Source organism: Sebastes fasciatus, chromosome 20, assembly GCF_043250625.1.
Source record: "Sebastes fasciatus isolate fSebFas1 chromosome 20, fSebFas1.pri, whole genome shotgun sequence".
In the NCBI taxonomy this organism is placed as follows: Eukaryota; Metazoa; Chordata; class Actinopteri; order Perciformes; family Sebastidae; genus Sebastes; species Sebastes fasciatus.
Window position 1 is genome coordinate 11,405,489 of NC_133814.1, and position 15,984 is coordinate 11,421,472.

At 40.7% G+C, this 15,984-nt stretch overlaps 2 protein-coding genes across 4 annotated transcripts; one reads left to right on the forward strand and one right to left on the reverse strand.

The window, feature by feature from the left end:
- Positions 1–621: 621 nt before the first annotated feature.
- Positions 622–5,366, reverse strand: lyrm1 (LYR motif containing 1). Of its 2 annotated transcripts, none has more exons than XM_074620305.1 (6): positions 5,216–5,366; positions 4,995–5,096; positions 2,934–3,115; positions 2,775–2,835; positions 1,157–1,188; positions 622–1,039 (listed from the first exon to the last, which is right to left on the reverse strand). In XM_074620305.1, exons 3-6 carry the CDS (start codon positions 3,090–3,092, stop codon positions 926–928), a joined length of 366 nt encoding a protein of 121 aa, XP_074476406.1. In that variant the 5' UTR covers positions 3,093–3,115; positions 4,995–5,096; positions 5,216–5,366; the 3' UTR covers positions 622–925. The 2 variants fall into 2 exon arrangements, with proteins under 2 accessions (XP_074476406.1, XP_074476407.1); XM_074620306.1 differs by having other exon boundaries at positions 5,302–5,334.
- Positions 5,367–6,788: 1,422 nt separating this feature from the next.
- dcun1d3 (defective in cullin neddylation 1 domain containing 3) lies at positions 6,789–15,880 on the forward strand. Of its 2 annotated transcripts, XM_074619479.1 has the most exons (5): positions 6,789–7,172; positions 8,389–8,471; positions 9,534–9,575; positions 9,732–10,276; positions 13,876–15,880. In XM_074619479.1, the coding sequence occupies exons 4-5, from the start codon at positions 9,843–9,845 to the stop codon at positions 14,417–14,419; spliced, it is 978 nt and encodes a 325-aa protein (XP_074475580.1). In that variant the 5' UTR covers positions 6,789–7,172; positions 8,389–8,471; positions 9,534–9,575; positions 9,732–9,842; the 3' UTR covers positions 14,420–15,880. The 2 variants fall into 2 exon arrangements, with proteins under 2 accessions (XP_074475580.1, XP_074475582.1); XM_074619481.1 differs by lacking the exon at positions 8,389–8,471 and having other exon boundaries at positions 6,843–7,172.
- Positions 15,881–15,984: the final 104 nt, after the last annotated feature.

Here is a 15,984-nt window from a genome sequence, read left to right on the forward strand (position 1 = left end):
AAATATATGCTCTGAATTTTCAAATTCAGCACATTTAGATAACAAACACGTGATAGACTTGCCTGACTAACTTCCTTCTTATCACAAAGTTTACACATTTTTTCATTTCCGTTTTTTTCATCCGCTCTCTGTTCCTGTTTTGACGCCTTCCTGGAAAAAAACTCTTTGTAAATTCTGCCTCATGTTGTCATTATTGAGTGTGCTCGGATGTCCGTTAAGACATATTCAAAATGAAAATGTACTTTACTGTAAATGGCTCTTCCTTCTGTTTACGTCACCCAGTCCTTCCTCAGAACTTTAGAAGAAGTAAAACATCTGCGTACACTACAATGGCTCAGAAGTTTAGATGAGTGAAATATGACTTGTTTCCCAACTTCCTCTGTGCTGTTGCCAACATTCCTGGAATTTATTTCATATTTTCTGCGTGAATAAACAGGCTACCTATATGGAAAAGCTGAGGAATGGGGCCAATATTAGGGGGTGGTTCCTAAAAAGGTGCTTGCTGCTGGAAAAGAGAGAGGATGGTCACTCACTGCTGAGCGTGTCCCAAAGATCTTACTTAGATACTACATGAATTCTTCATGTCAATTCATATTACTAGAATAAAAGACTTTAAGACAATTATTTTTTTTAGCAGTTGTGAAAGATTGTGAAGTATTTATTACAACATTTTTTACACGGAAAAATAAATAAAATATACAACTTGATCTTATATTACAAATCACTCTTAAGCCACACTAAACAACTCATGTTCAAGCATTTTACAGTGAAAAATGACAATGAAAAATGGCCTTTTCCTGGATGACGGTTGTGTTCTTTGCATCATTCGTGCAACAACTCTGCCCATGAGATCAGCTTGTGACTGCACTCTTGTTTCCTGCCCATGGTAACTCGAACTGTTGGCGAGGAGCGGGGACATCGAGCATCAGGTGTCGTCATGTGACTGTAAGTATATTGGCTTGGCCTGCTTCCTCAGGCGCTGCTGTGCTCGCAGCTTCCTGCCTTTCTGAGTCGCTAGTCCCATTGGTGGTAGGTACGTCTACAAGGACATTCAGAGAACAAAATAACTGAATACAATTTCTCAACAACACAATACACTGCCCACACGGACAGAAAATATTCAGTTTGTCGAATAAATGGTTATTATTGTACTTACAGCCCTTGGATATGGGTTCCTGTAATGTAGACCTGTGAAACAAAATGATAGTCAGTCACTCATCCAAAGCCAGAAAGTTTTCTATCCTGCAGTCCTGCATAGTCCACCACGGAGCAGCTGATTCTCTCTGATGATTTTTGGGGTGATTTATTTAACAATTATTTAATAATTGTGTCACTTTTGCCTTTGCTGCGTGTCATCCCCTCTCTCTCCCCCCTTTTCCTGTCATATAAGCCCTAAAAAAGTCTCCCTGTGGTCAAATTATAGCACCCGAAATCTAAAAGGGAAAGGGCTGAACATGTTAATATTGTCTCTTTACTAATCCATGCGACAATTTTTATTCATGACTACGTTTCGATCCTACTTGGATCTTCGTCAGGTGTGAATGTTTGAAAAGTGGAATAATGATGGATGAATATGACATAATGTTTATAAATAACATGTTTGATATTTAGAAGTATGGCTTTTGTGTTACTGTTATTATGTACTTTATTGAATTCTTAATTGTTTGTGGGTGTTCTACCACTGTTTTTTTGATGAACCACACCTGCCGTCATTGTTTGACTACTGGTGCACATTATGTGTAAATGTGGTTGTGCCACTTTTCAAACATTCAGGCTAGGGCTGGGCAATATGACGATATCTAGTGTCAAAACGACACAAAAAAATCTATCCTATGTATTTTTCTATATTGTTTCTATCGTGATATAGGCTAGGGCTGCATTTATTTATTTTTTCTCTATAATTTCACTTAAAACTGTTATGTTCATTTTGCACTCAAGTGCAAAATGAGAAAATACTCAGTGCTTTTCATTTGTCACATTTTAATTCACAGGAGTTTAAAAAAAACAACATGTCATTATTTCATATAGGCTATTTATTTATTTATTGAATTACCAGAAAACATGCATCGTGATACATATCGTTACTGAGATATGAAATGACATATCGTGATAGAAGATTTTGGCCATATTGCCCATCCCGAATTGAGACGTGACGAGAAGATCCAAGTAGCATAATCATTAATAAAAATTGTGGCATGGAGTAGTGTGCAGGTGTTACCTTTTTCCTTAATGACGGTGTTCTGATAGCCTTGCACTCACGTGATGTGCATATAATTAATCTTCTTCAATAATGCCTCTTTGCCCACGACAGAACTAATCTCGTATATTGTATATAAAAAAACAAGAAATCATCAAGCATGCATGAGCATATTATTATTTTCTTATTTGTGTCAGTCATTACAGCCAGTTTCTATTTCCCTTAACTGATGACAATATAAACCCTGCTCATGCTGTTGGTGGTCAAACATTCAGAACATTAAGTCAATGTTTACTCCCCATGCTGAAACACTCAAGACCTTCATCTGAACTTGCTCCGTCATTCAGTGACAAATACTCATCTAGATATGTTATATTAGCTAGATATTACCCTCGTTATAAATGGTGACCAAAACATTATAGGTTGAGTGTCAAAGTTAAAGTATGTTACGTGGTTTATAAAGTTAGCACTTGTATTTGATAAATAGAAAACATGAAAAGCTGTGGTCCTCACCAGAGTAGAATAAGGTTTAGTCAAGATTTATGTAAGGAAATGTGTGGCATCTCTCCACTCTTACCTATTTCTATCCTTGCTTCACATTCTTCTATACACTTCTTTATTGATTCTTGATCTGTGAGCTGAGAAGAAGCACACAGACGAAAACATTAGTCATACAAACTTGACTAAAACTACTGCTTTTTTTTCATTTCTGTGAGCAGTGTACCGTTGTTCATACCTTCTGGTTCTGTCTGAACAGAGTGCAGGCCTCCTGAAGTATGTATTTCCTCTCAGACTCCGTGTCACTTGTAACTCCACTCTGTGCCTGCCAGCTTCGGGCAATGCGAAACACCCGCATGTACAATGACAACACCACCCTGCGAGTGGAGGCCGTCATCGGGTCTCAAAAACAGCAGTTACCTGCACAGTGGAGGAATAAGTTGGAAAGGAAACACATCCTGTTACTGTTTTGTCTGTGTATAAAGCTCAATTCCTGTTAAACAATGCGTTTTTGTTAACAAGCATTACAATAATGATTACACCCTTCTGTCAGTAAACTTACTCAGTCACTTTGTTAATATATCTGTCTTTACTTAGGGACACTGTATCACGCAATAGGCCTCTATAGTTTTGATACCAATTTGCTGGACATCACTTCCACTTATGACCAAGTTAACAGACTAAATGTGGCAGCTTCATTATGCTGGAATAATACCGACGTGGCCCAGGGGTTCAGTGTCTCAGTAAGTTTGTGGTGATTTGACTAAACAGAACTTTATTTAGATCTATATGCATCGTGTGAGCAAAACAAACAAAAATTAAAAAGCAATTGTCTACAAGAAAGTCCCACAAGAATAGCGAATAATGCAAGAACCTAGCAGAACATTTGGTGCCCCTGGAAGTCTGGGGACCCCCCGGGCAGTTGCTCACTTTGGTGGGTTTCTTGTCCAGTCTTGAGTGTTCCCATCATTCAACACTAGATGTCACTAAAACCAACACAGGGTTGCTTCCCAAAGATAGCTTGTTACATGACTGACAGTAAGGTGTTACAGTTTTTCTCAATCGCTTTGGCTAATTTTTTGAAACAGTTAACATTCTCTAAACTGTAAGCGCAATTGTCACAACTGTTTGATGGGACATCACAATTCTACTGCATGTCTGCAAAAGGTAGTATCTCACCCAAAACACTTCATTCATGCTTCAAAACCTAGTTACTGTGTCAATAAATTGTCCAATGCGAGCCATACGTGTCAAATGTTTAGATGTTTTTTTCATCACGGCAGTCAACCCTGGAAATGTTTATTATATACAAAGCTCAGTTTTGTTCTACTTTTGTGTTGACACTGACTGATTACTGTACTATACACGAGTGCCAGTTCTGTCTAGCTGAATGCTGTTGTGTATCCCACTGAGCTTTTTAGATTCCCATTTCAACAGCGGGTGAATGTTTACTGGGAAATACTGCACAATACTGTAGTACACAGAAACAGGATATGTACACCTGTATTTATACAGTAAATGTATTTGTGTAGCAATGTGTTACATGTACTGTAAACATAAAATTCACCTTTGATCTTTCATGTAAAGTCATATACAGTGAAAAAGAAAATTTGCCACAAAATGACATCCATGCCAAAAAACAAAGCCTGTAACTATGAAAAAACCTGCTGTAGTTCAGTATAAAAACAACTATTTGCACCTCCTCACAGCACATAACACCACGTCAAAGATATTTATGAGATATACATGTCTGTCTGACAGATTTTGAAAGAATGATGAGAAGAAGATTGTTTAGAAGTTGTGAAGAGGATGACAAACTTCACTGAGACTCAACTCATCAGTTTTGATCTGCAAGACGCGTGCAAGTGTCAAATTGTAGTACTATTGTACTTACTCTTTGCACACATGTACCAAAACGAGTGCAATTTGCTTGAATGAGTGAGAATCTTTCTAATCTGTTGTAGACAACAAACTAATTATTCAGAGAGTTGAGGTCATTGTTTTGAAAAAAATAATGATCATATCATCAAAAACTGTAAACTGTATGTTCAGATATGTGCTGAGATTAAAGGAAGGCTTAAGAGTAATGCCATTAGTATTAGTCATTTGTATTAATTCTTGTTTCCCAAATAGAAAACATGAGGCAATACTTCAGCATCACTTGTCAACATGTTCCTGCTGACAGCACCAATAAGACATCTGTCAAGAGATTACATTAATAGCGAAACGTCATTCACATTAACGACTTAATGTACAATGTCATACAATACAGTTTATCTAATATGTAACATTTACCTACCTGCTCTGTGGGGAGAAGGAGCTAGCTCGACTTAGCTTCCTAGGACACAGGAACACATGAGTCGCATGGTGATGACGTATCACCTGAATTGGTTTCTAAAGGCTGCAAAGAAAAAAAACATAAAGATAAACGAGTACTTTTCATTGTTGATAAAGTTGGAGATTTATTTTAGCAATTTAAAAAGTTGTTTCATCATCTCTATAATTTTACTAATTAAATACCCAGTTTAAGCACATTTCAGATTAATTAAAGGGTTTTTTGGACACATTTTGTAAAATGTTATCAACAAAACACATGCTTCAGTAACGGATTTCGTGGTAATCCTTCTTTGTATAATGTGATATTTCCAATTAATCTTATTTTTGCCATCCATCACTGAGATGAAGATCAGCTGTTGGCTGTAGTGATGGGAATTCCGGCTCTTTTTAGTGAGCCAGATCATTTGACTCAGCTCACCAAGAAGAGCCGGCTCTTTCGGTTCCCAAATGGATCTTCGTTTTACCACTTCTGCCTTTTATAATTCAGCCAAATTTAGCGCTGTTTTGACCTATGATTAGCATGTGTGCACATATATCACTCAAATTATTCAATTTAATTATGCCAAACCTTATAATTTCCAGAATACCATAATTTTACATGCTGCTTCATTTCCGACTGTCACTCATCTTGTCTGCTATTCGCGCAACGCACTCCTCACTCTTTCTCTCCTCCTCGCCCTCCTGCTCTGTACCTGTAGACCGTCAGCGCGCCACGCACCCCCTCCCCTCCCTGCTTGATGGTATGATCCTTGTCTGTCATCACCTGATTGGTCGCACGGATGTCATTAATACAACATTCAGTCACAGTCAGTGCATGGAGTGCCCGTGGCGCGGAGAAGATCGTCCTATCATTCTGCCTTGAATTAATTAAAGGGACTGTTTGTAACTTTCAGAAATGCTTGTTAACAGCGACACCTGTGGCCGCTACGTCAACTAAAGTCAGCGTCGAATTCGCTTGCTCGCTCTACATAGACATGAACGAACATCGCTCAAAACAGTGAGGCGACACACGTCAGCTAAAACCACAATATCACTCTATATTTCACCTGCTTGGCAGTAATGTTAGCTGACCAGACGAAGGTCTCTCCATGAACATGATTTAGATCTGATCCTAGTGTTAACTTTTCCTGCCTCAGCCTCCCGACCAGGAACAGCAGAGACACCGGCACCCGGTCGGAGACGATAACGTTTCTCGCTGCGGAGCCCCGTCACTTCACAAGACACGGGAAACCTCTGTTGGTCTAGAGGAGCTGCAGCAGTTATTTCTGCAGAAACGTCCACTGTACATTCACTAGATATTCTCAGAGCTACTTACTCTTCTGCAGTGTGTAGTGTGCGCGCATGCACGTAAGAGTGGAGCGCAAGAACGCGCGCGGTGTGTGAGTGAAGGCAAGCAGGCAGCGGAGCAGAGACTCCGACCCTGGAGACCAAAACTACGGTCTCCCCTGTCTTCTAGCCGTGGTTGAGGGGCTGGAGCAGGAATAATTGACACTGTTTTGCAAGACAGGCTTCACTAGATATAACTTTGAGGTTTTGGTGCTTCATGTAGTTTGTGTTGGAGTCTGAGTCTGAACAGCGTAGCCACATGCGAGCGCGCATGGGAAACCGACCAGTTAGATTTATACGTGTAAAAAGTTACAAACAGTCCCTTTAAAGAAAGAAAAAAACGAGCCGGCTCTTATGGTTCACTTAAAAGAGCCGGCTCTTTGAACCGGCTCGTTCTGGACGACCCATCAGCTGTTGGCTGCTTGTAGGCAGAGAGAGGAAGTGATGCAGGAGAAATGCCCACAATGTAGCTGCTACACTCAATGACTAAAAAGGGGGAAGCACAAAGAAATACCCTGCTTACAGTCCGAGAAGGTCCTTTAAACTCACTCCAAAAGAGCCAACATCATTCAACATGGATTCAACAGCACTATGTGGTTCTCTAGCACATTGTTTTGTGTAAAAGAAGAGTTGAATAGGATATAGATGTGTGAAGTTTTTAGCCAGCTAGTTAGCTACAGTATAGCAATCTGACGAGTTTGCCTTCAGTTCGTCTCTCTGGTCGCTACATTGTATCAACTTAACTTCATTTGTTACTGGCGCCTCTCTGAAGTGATGTTCATCCAATACCACAGGATAAAGTACTCCACAAAAGGTGAGTTTGTTTACCATGATACCTGTGTTTATTCCTAGCTTAGCTTATAGCTCACTTTTAGTGAACCCGAGCTGCTGATAGCTAGCTAGCTATGGCGACGTCGTCAGGGCCAGACAGGCAGCTTTATGATGTCCGATGTTCGGGGATGTCGATAACAGGCTTCACAACAAGCACCGTTTGATTTAGCGACTAGATGAGAACATACCAGGTGTTCACAGGATATCTGTGAGTGTTGTGCATGTGCTGTTATAAGCTCACTTGATCCTATTTATGCTCACCACTTGGTCATAACTTGATCAAATGCTAGCTAATGTTAGTTAAGGTTTAACTGGAGGATGTGCTTTAACAACAGTGTTGCACATATCACACATTTGTAGCTCAACTTTGTTGTCCCTGCAGTTTTAAGGACAACATCTTGTTAGCTTAGTTAAACTAATGGCTGGATATTGGGGGGTGTTTTGGCCACCATAGCATGCTCTGGCTTGATGATCATTACATTTTCTAATGATAAAGTGGGCCTTCAGATGTCCATCAGGTGTTAGTTAAGGTTTAACTAGGGTTATGCATTGACAACAGTGTTGCACGTATCACACATTTGTAGCTCAACTTTGTTGTCCCTGCAGTTTTAGGACTAGATCTTGTTAGTTTAGTTAAACTAATGGATGGATATTGGGGGTGTTTGGCTACCATATGCCTAGGTTGATAATCATTACATTTTCTAGTGAATAAGTGGGCCTTCAGATGTCCATCAGGTGTTAGTAGGGGGAAGTTGGACAGAGGGACATTTGCCCTGACATGCCCCAGTTCAATTATCAGTACTGTGGATTTGCTCCTCTGCTGATGTTCATTGTTAGTGTTAAACCATAGGAATAGTGTCTTTGCAAGATCAGTGATCACAACACAAAGTTGGTTTCAGAAGTTGTGGATTTTTACACCAGTGCTTATGAGTTGGAACAAATTGAGGACAAAGCCTGTCTGTGCCCTGTGAGAGGTCTCTAACTGGACACCTACTGTTAAGGTATTTTCAGTGTTAAAACCTCTTCTTCTTTGTTATAAACCTGTAATTGTAATAATCCTGCAATGAGGCAAACTTGTTTTGTTGTGCTCAAATTACATATTCAAAATAGCATGTTGACAAAAATAGTCCTGCAGGTATTTGGGGGAACAACGAGCTATCACTTTCTGCTTATGATAACAAGATAATGTGTCTTTTCAGCATTGCGGATGTCAAGGTCACAATGATGGAGCAGAATAGAAAGACACTTTGATCAGTGGCCAATGCCTTCAGAGGGATTGTCTGTAAGTAATTTCTCTGAGATGCTACTTTTTATAAAGTTAGCAAACACGTGATCAACGCATACATTTTGTGTGTAGATGTTACAGCAGAATGATGACGCATGAATCCAGACTACTTTGAGAGTAATTAGGTTGAAGAGAGATCCACATTGCGTCAGTGTGATTACTATGAACTCCAGTTTACATGCAATTCGGTCAGTAATCTGATTTTCTTCCTCCGCTCCTTAAAAGTATTTGATGTCTTTTACTTGCTTGTTGCATGCTTTGCAAATTTAAGTTTTAAATCTCAAGTTATTTTACTTGCCAATCACAACCGTAGTTACTACTGTGGCAACATGTAAGTGCCTACAACGATGTTTCTTTTCCATGCATATATGTGCATGTATGTACACGTTTAAAAGCCTGTAAAAAAAACAACCTAGAAAGGGGCACACATGACCATGTAATCATGTTTATTTTAACCTCAAAGAGGAAACCGCTTTACATTTAATTTGTGAAACCAAAGATTTGGAATAATCACATTAAAGTCCATGTAAACAAAATGATTGCTGTTAAATGGCTTAGAAAATATTTGCAGTTTTCATTTGCAACCATAGTAGCTCCACACTCTTGGTCCGTGGTTGCTATTTCAGCAAGTTGATCAAGGCAGCAACACTGTATGTACTGCCTATTGTAGGACCTGGTAAAACCCCCTCTGTCAAACAGGGATTGTCTGATACTGTTTTCACTCCTGATACCAAGCAAAGATAAACACGTCATTCATGTGGATATAGTAAATAGGATTATCGTGAAATGAAACACAATAAAGCTCATAAATTGCATAATAAGTTAAAGTTATTCAAATGAAGGTATATTTGAATTGCCTATAAATGGCTGAACCACAAAGACGCAAAGGAAAACCTAAAGTTTTGTAGTGGCTCTAGTAACACAAAACCAATTATACCTCAGTAGGTTTCTGTGGTTACCTGTGATGTTTTTCTTGTATTTCTTTTTTTACAGGTTTCTATGGTTAATCTGAATTGGCTGTTTGCATTTAGACTGTTTTCTCTGATCTTCACTTTTTAGGGTTTTTAAGTCTGGCAGTGAATTGTGGCAGATTTGGCAAAGGTACTGTAACTTCTTGACCTTCAATGTTCAAAAATTCCTGTAGTTTAGTTTTGTTCTACTAATAGACTCTCTAACCTTCTGATTGTGAGCAAGACTGACTCAGTCTAGAGCTGCACTCCACGACAATTAACATTTTTAAATTGTTCTTCACCTCAGGCCTGAGGGTATGTTGAGACGTCTCGCAGGGCCAGAGAAGAGGCGTCTAGGTGGTTCGGACGGGGACTGAAGGCGAGGAGGAAAGACAGACGAGGGACCAGGGAGGAAGACATGGGTCAGTGTGTCACCAAGTGCAAGAATCCGACGTCTTCACTCGGCAGCAAGAGTGGAGACAAGGAGGGCGGCTCCAAGTCCCACCACAAGAAAGGAGGCAGCGGTGGCCACAAAGAAGAGCCCAGCGCCCCATGTAGCAAAACCACCAGTGAGCTGTCGAATGGCACCAAGGCCATGGAGGTTACAGTGGAGACGCCCGTCATCCCTGCACTGATGGGGGAACCACGCAAGGACGAGTGTCTGGACGGAGACGGGCTGTCGATACTGCGCATTGAGGAGCTGTTCTGCTGCTACAAGGATGGACACGAGGATGCCATCTTGGAGGAAGGCATGGAGATGTTTTGTAATGACCTGTGTGTGGACCCGGCAGAGTTTCGTGTGCTCGTTCTTGCCTGGAAGTTTCAAGCAGCCACCATGTGCAAGTTTACAAGGTAAGGTGGAGTTTTGGGGAATGGGGCGTGTTGTTGTCGTCACTGGTATCTGTTTATCAGGATGAACTAGCATAACTACTGCATAGTAATCGACAATAGGTGAGAACTGGACAGTTGGATACAGATATTTAATTACCAAACAGGATGCTGTTATTATATATATTTATTTTGGTATTATATTTGGCAATTCTCAGTGTCCTGGTGGCCTGCTGGTTAAAAAGAAGAAGAAGAATTACTTTATTAATCTCAAGGGAACTTCCCAGGAGGAAATTCAATTTCATTTTACACCCACGCATAAGCCTGAAATACACACACTCGTGACCCGTAGATTCGCAGTTGGAGAGATGTTAGAATGATGGGTTTGGGCTGCCCATGGTCAGGCAGGTAGGGGGTTTTGCTGCCTTGCTCAAGGGGCACCTCTGCAGTGCCCAGGAGGTGAACTGGCAACTCTCCAGCTACCAAAGTCCCCACAGATCAAGCTACTGCCGCATACCATGTAACTGCAACGTCAGTTAGTTGCTGTCGGTCTATCCAATAAAGGTGGAAATTCAAATAAAAAAAGGCAATTTCCCCTTCAAATCTTGAACATTAAAGGTACAGTGTGTAGGATTTGGTGGCATCTAGTGGTGTGGTTGCAGATTGCAACCAACCGAGTAACCCTCTGCTCGCTCCTCTTTTTCCAAGACTGCTGTAAGCCGCCGAGTGTCAAACCGTGGTAACGTTTTCGCCTCGCTCAGAGTCCATCCATACCATAATAACACTACTTTAGGAGCAACGGAAGTCAGGCGGTGGCTGGCGGTACCACGGTTTTGCACTCTGCGGCTCATGTTGCCGCAGTTTCACAAGCGTGTCGGAGAACTACGGTGGCCTTCAGGCAACGTAAAACATAAAATTCTCTCTCGAGAGTCAGTGTTTGGTTTGTCCTTTCTGGGCTACTGTAGAAACATGACGGAGCAACATGGCGGACTCCGTGAAGAGGACCTGCTCCCTATGTAGATATGAAGGACTCATTCTAAGCTAACAAAAACACAGTTTAGCAAAAAAAACATAGTTTCAGGTGATTATACACTAATGAAAACAAAGTTATGAATGTTATATTCCATTTATGCTAATAGATCCCTCACAATGCTACACACTGTTCTTTTAAATAATGTAAAAAGACCTGTTGGTTTTAATTAACAAATTTCTCTGGAAACCTGCTTCATGAAACTAGTCCTTCTCTTCCCTGTAACATGCTGTCAACTCTGTTACTCCAAGTGTAAACATCATAGGGATTCCCTCAGCAAATATGTGGGATTGAGGCCAGTCGAGGCATTTTTTGATTATTGATTACATACAGCCTGGTTCATGTGAGAGCCTTTGTTTATTGTAGTCTATGTGCTCCGTGCGCAGCAGCTACAAAAACTCCTCCATGCACTTAAAAAGGCACTTTGTGTCTCATTTCAGTGACATTTTGTTCATGCTGGGGTTTAAGAAAGGCAGTTCCAAATCTTCCTGTCACAAAGTTCCACACTGACACTGTATAACATTATGTACTAATGTGAAGGTATTAGCTATTTAACACTTTTCTGAAGTAGACCTGGCAACCCCCTGCGTGTTATATTGGTTCACCCCCACATGACCAGCACTATGTCCAGTTGCAAGTCAGTGAGAATGTCACTCCTATTCCTGACAAGGCACTTTTAGACTGCTGGTGTCGGTGGTAATGAACGACGAAGAAATTACATTTTGGGTAGATGTAAAAAGTTTTTTAAAATGTAAAGAAGCTCAGATGATTTTAAAATTGGTCAGTTATTGTCACATTTTAGAAGAAAGTATATTATAGCTGTAATAAATTGTGTAATTAACAGACGAAATCCCTCATTGGATGCGCCGATCGTGAGTTGCAATGCCCCCGGTTTGAATCTGCCTTTTTTTTGCATCTCTTTCTTCTCTCAACTATCGCTAGCAAATAAAGGCATCACCATTTATCAGGCAATTGTTACCTGATACTGCTAACCAAAATATTGTGCACCACTAATAACTAGCTTTATATCTGATAACTACACTTCTAGCCACAGAGGAGGCTCCCTGCACTGTTTGACCATCAGTCTTTCACTGTGCAGCGGTCCATCCATCACACACTCGGTTTTCAGCAGCTCAACTAGACCACACACACACACACACACACACACACACACACAAACAAACAGCTCCCCACCGTCAGGTAGGGGGCACACAGGAAATGGACCCAGCTCTGCACTGCAGTTAGTGTGGGAGATGAATAGGGCTGCCTGCTGGCCGGGTCACTTGTCACAGCCCCCCCACACCCCCCTCTGATTTTTAACTCAGCACTTTTCTATCCAGAGGCTTTGGACAACACCACACTCTGGTTACCAACATGTTTCATTGTCAACTAATGCTTACTGAAGCTGTTTATATTACATTTGACTTTGAAAGCCTACTGTATATTGTTGTAGGGCTCAAATAACAAAGTGATTAGTGATTGAAAGAATGAGCTTTTAGAATCATTTTTTAAATGTATACCTTAAATTGCATAAAATGTTTTTCATTTGTCACATATTCAACATATCTCTACATTGTGCAGTGAAATATAAATTTAAATAAAAAAAATAAGGGCTGTTAATCGATTAAAATATGTAATCACAATTAAAAGCATGATTGTCTGTGATTATTCGCGATTTATTGAAAATTAATCACACTTTTTTTATCTATTCAAAATGTACCCGAAAGGGAGACTTGTCAAGTATGTTATACTCTTATTAAGATGGGAGTGGGCAAATATGCTTGTTTTATGCAAATGTATGTACAGTATATATTTATTATTGGAAATTAATTAACAACACAAAACAATGACAAATATTGTCCAGAAACCCTCACAGGTACTGCATTTAGCATTAAAAAATATGCTCAAATATGCTCAAATCATAACAAGGCAAACAACAGCTGTCAGTGTGTCAGTGTGCTGACTTGACTATGACTTGCCCCAAAACTGCATGTGATTATCATAAAGTAGGCATGTCTGTAAAGGGGAGATTCGTGGGTACCCATAGAACCCATTTTCATTCACATATCTTGAGGTCAGAGGTCAAGGGACCCCTTTGAAAATGGCCATGCCAGTTTTTCCTTGCCAAAATGTAGCGCAAGTTTGGAGCATTATTTAGCTTCCTTCGCGACAAGCTAGTATGACATTGGTACCGATGGATTCCTCAGGTTTTCTAGCTTCATATGATGTCAGTATTTTCACTTTAGCTTTAAAACTGAGCCCACTACAACCTCTGAAAGATCAATTGCATTAATGCGGTAAAGAAATTAGTGGCGTTAAAACAGAGAAAATATATACAACAAAGTTCTAGATAGTTGTTATAGTAGTTGGATAGTCAGATAGTCGTTATATAGTGGTTATAGACACATGGACCTTTTGTTTGCTTTAGATGACTTCACTATGTTTTATTGTAGCTCTTTAGCTACTAGTTAGCTCTGGTGCTGTTCATTTAGTCTTGTTAAAAAGTATGTTCTTTGCTTCTGGGCCTCATCATCCTGAGTGAAATAGCCCACTATCATTCTGATGTCCGATCCCGTTTACTTTGTGTCACCAGGAAGGAGTTTGTTGACGGCTGCAAGGCCATCCAGGCGGACAGCCTCGAGGGCATCTGTTCACGTTTCCCCGTCATGCTGCTGGACGCCCGGGGCGAGGAGAACTTCAAGGACCTGTACCGCTTCACCTTCCAGTTTGGCCTGGACGCAGACGAGGGCCAACGTTCGCTGCAGCGCGAGATCGCCATCGCCCTGTGGCGCCTGGTGTTCACCCAGAACTCGCCATCGATCCTGGAGCACTGGCTGGACTTCCTTTCGGAGAACCCCTCAAGTATCCGAGGCATCTCGAGGGACACGTGGAACATGTTCCTCAACTTCACCCAGGCCATCGGGCCAGACCTGAGCAACTACAGCGAGGACGAGGCCTGGCCCAGCCTCTTCGACACCTTCGTGGAGTGGGAGTTGGAGCGCAGGAAAAAAGAGGAGGAACAGGCACTGATGGCGAAGGAGGAAGAGGGGAGGTGTACTGAGACAGAGTGTTCTCCCACCACAGATAGACTTGAAACAGAGGGAAGCCGCGGCTCACAGACGTGGGGGGGCCACTGACCAGGAATCAAGATGTAAGGGAGGGACAGATATGATCTACACCTGAACTGCACATCTGTGAATCATTGGATAAATATTAGTATTACCATTACAGCTGTTCATTTCGCTCTCCTTTTCTGTTGGGGTGGGAGTCCTGCTTTGCACCCTTATGTTTTTTGGTTTTCGAAAGGGCTCTAAGAAATGTTATTTTAAGCACTTCTATTTAAGTTATTGTTTTACTTTTTCCCTCCTCCCATGTGTGTTTTTAGTAATTGGACATGTGGTCCATTTTAACCTCCACCTACCTACCATAACCCGGCAGAGTTAGATCAGTAAAAGCTTGGTTTTAAAAAAAAGAAGAAAGAAACAGGCGACAGAAAGCCATAACCTTCTCCCACAATTATCATCTAGACAGTTAATTTTGACCTGGTAACACTGCTGATAAGTTTTGTATAAGGTAAAATAATAAAGAAGGGAAATCTTGTTAATTACACAAATAATGTCTTACTATCAAAACATGAGATTTAGCATAAGGGTCAGTGAAATCATCTTGATTGGGCTAATCTAGATAGATTGTATGCTTTTATCTTGCAGTGCTGTGAGGATGAATTGGTTGCACTCGTATCGCCTTCACAACTATTGGTAACAGTAATGGATTACAATCCTGTCACAAGGGCATTTTGTTTTTAAAGATAATACAATTGTAATATCCATTTCAAATCCAAGTTGGTTTCCATGGTAACAGACCCACCCTCTCTTCTGTGTTGAGTATTTTTGAGTGCTACTAGTGCAGCGAGCGGCTTAGCTTGTTTAAGCAGCTGGCTGCGCTCCCTTCTCTACCATTTTAATGTCCACCTATTTTCAAGAAGCAGTTAAGTGTGTACAACACAATGATGCTGGCTTTTTTTTTTTCTCAGATGACTCACTGATCTCATTTTAGGAAGTCTGTGACACAACAAATCGGCTAAACCTAGGTCTTGGTCATTTCTCAATAGATTACATTCAGGACCGTTAACAATGGGCGCCACACAAAGCTTATGTTGTTTACCTTCAGGAGTCTTCACATCCTTGAACTGCTATACAAAAAAAAAATGTATGCGCACTTCACAATTAATGTTGACTGCTGCTGGTGATGGTTGTAATGATTTCACATAAAACCAGTGGCATGCTTAGTCGCTGTACTTGCAACGCTTTGCAGAGAGATTGATTGTCAACCACATTATTTCCATTTCGAAACTTTTCCAAACTGTAGATTGATCTTTAAGTATAGCCTAGGGTGTTTTGGGATGAGTGTTAACTAGACATGCTGGCTAATCAATAGTCTGTGGTAAGGGTCCAGTGTGGTAAGAGGGTGGCCATAACCTGATCTGTTTAGTTTACATCAATGGTTTTATTTCAGACCCCCCTTTGTCCTTTTTTTTTTTTTATATAAAATGTATTGATTTATAATAAATAAAAAACAGTGTTGAACTTTTGACTGTTGGACCATGGACATCTGTGTGATTTTACCTCAAGGATCTGTCTATTTTAGTGATGTGTAGGTCACGAACGAGCCGGCTTTTTGAGCCGGCTCTTTTAAGTGAACG

What these genes read in the sequence shown, in the direction of transcription:
- lyrm1 (XM_074620305.1), bottom strand. Translation starts at nt 3,092, where the DNA reads ATGACGGCCTCCACTCGCAGGGTGGTGTTGTCATTGTACATGCGGGTG. An exon ending in TGAAGCAAGGATAGAAATAG is followed by an intron (nt 1,189 to 2,774) that starts GTAAGAGTGGAG and finishes TTTGTTTCACAG; the next exon opens with GTCTACATTACAGGAACCCA. An exon ending in GGAACCCATATCCAAGGGCT is followed by an intron (nt 1,040 to 1,156) that starts GTAAGTACAATA and finishes ATGTCCTTGTAG; the next exon opens with ACGTACCTACCACCAATGGG.
- dcun1d3 (XM_074619479.1), top strand. Translation starts at nt 9,843, where the DNA reads ATGGGTCAGTGTGTCACCAAGTGCAAGAATCCGACGTCTTCACTCGGC. An exon ending in ACCATGTGCAAGTTTACAAG is followed by an intron (nt 10,277 to 13,875) that starts GTAAGGTGGAGT and finishes TTGTGTCACCAG; the next exon opens with GAAGGAGTTTGTTGACGGCT.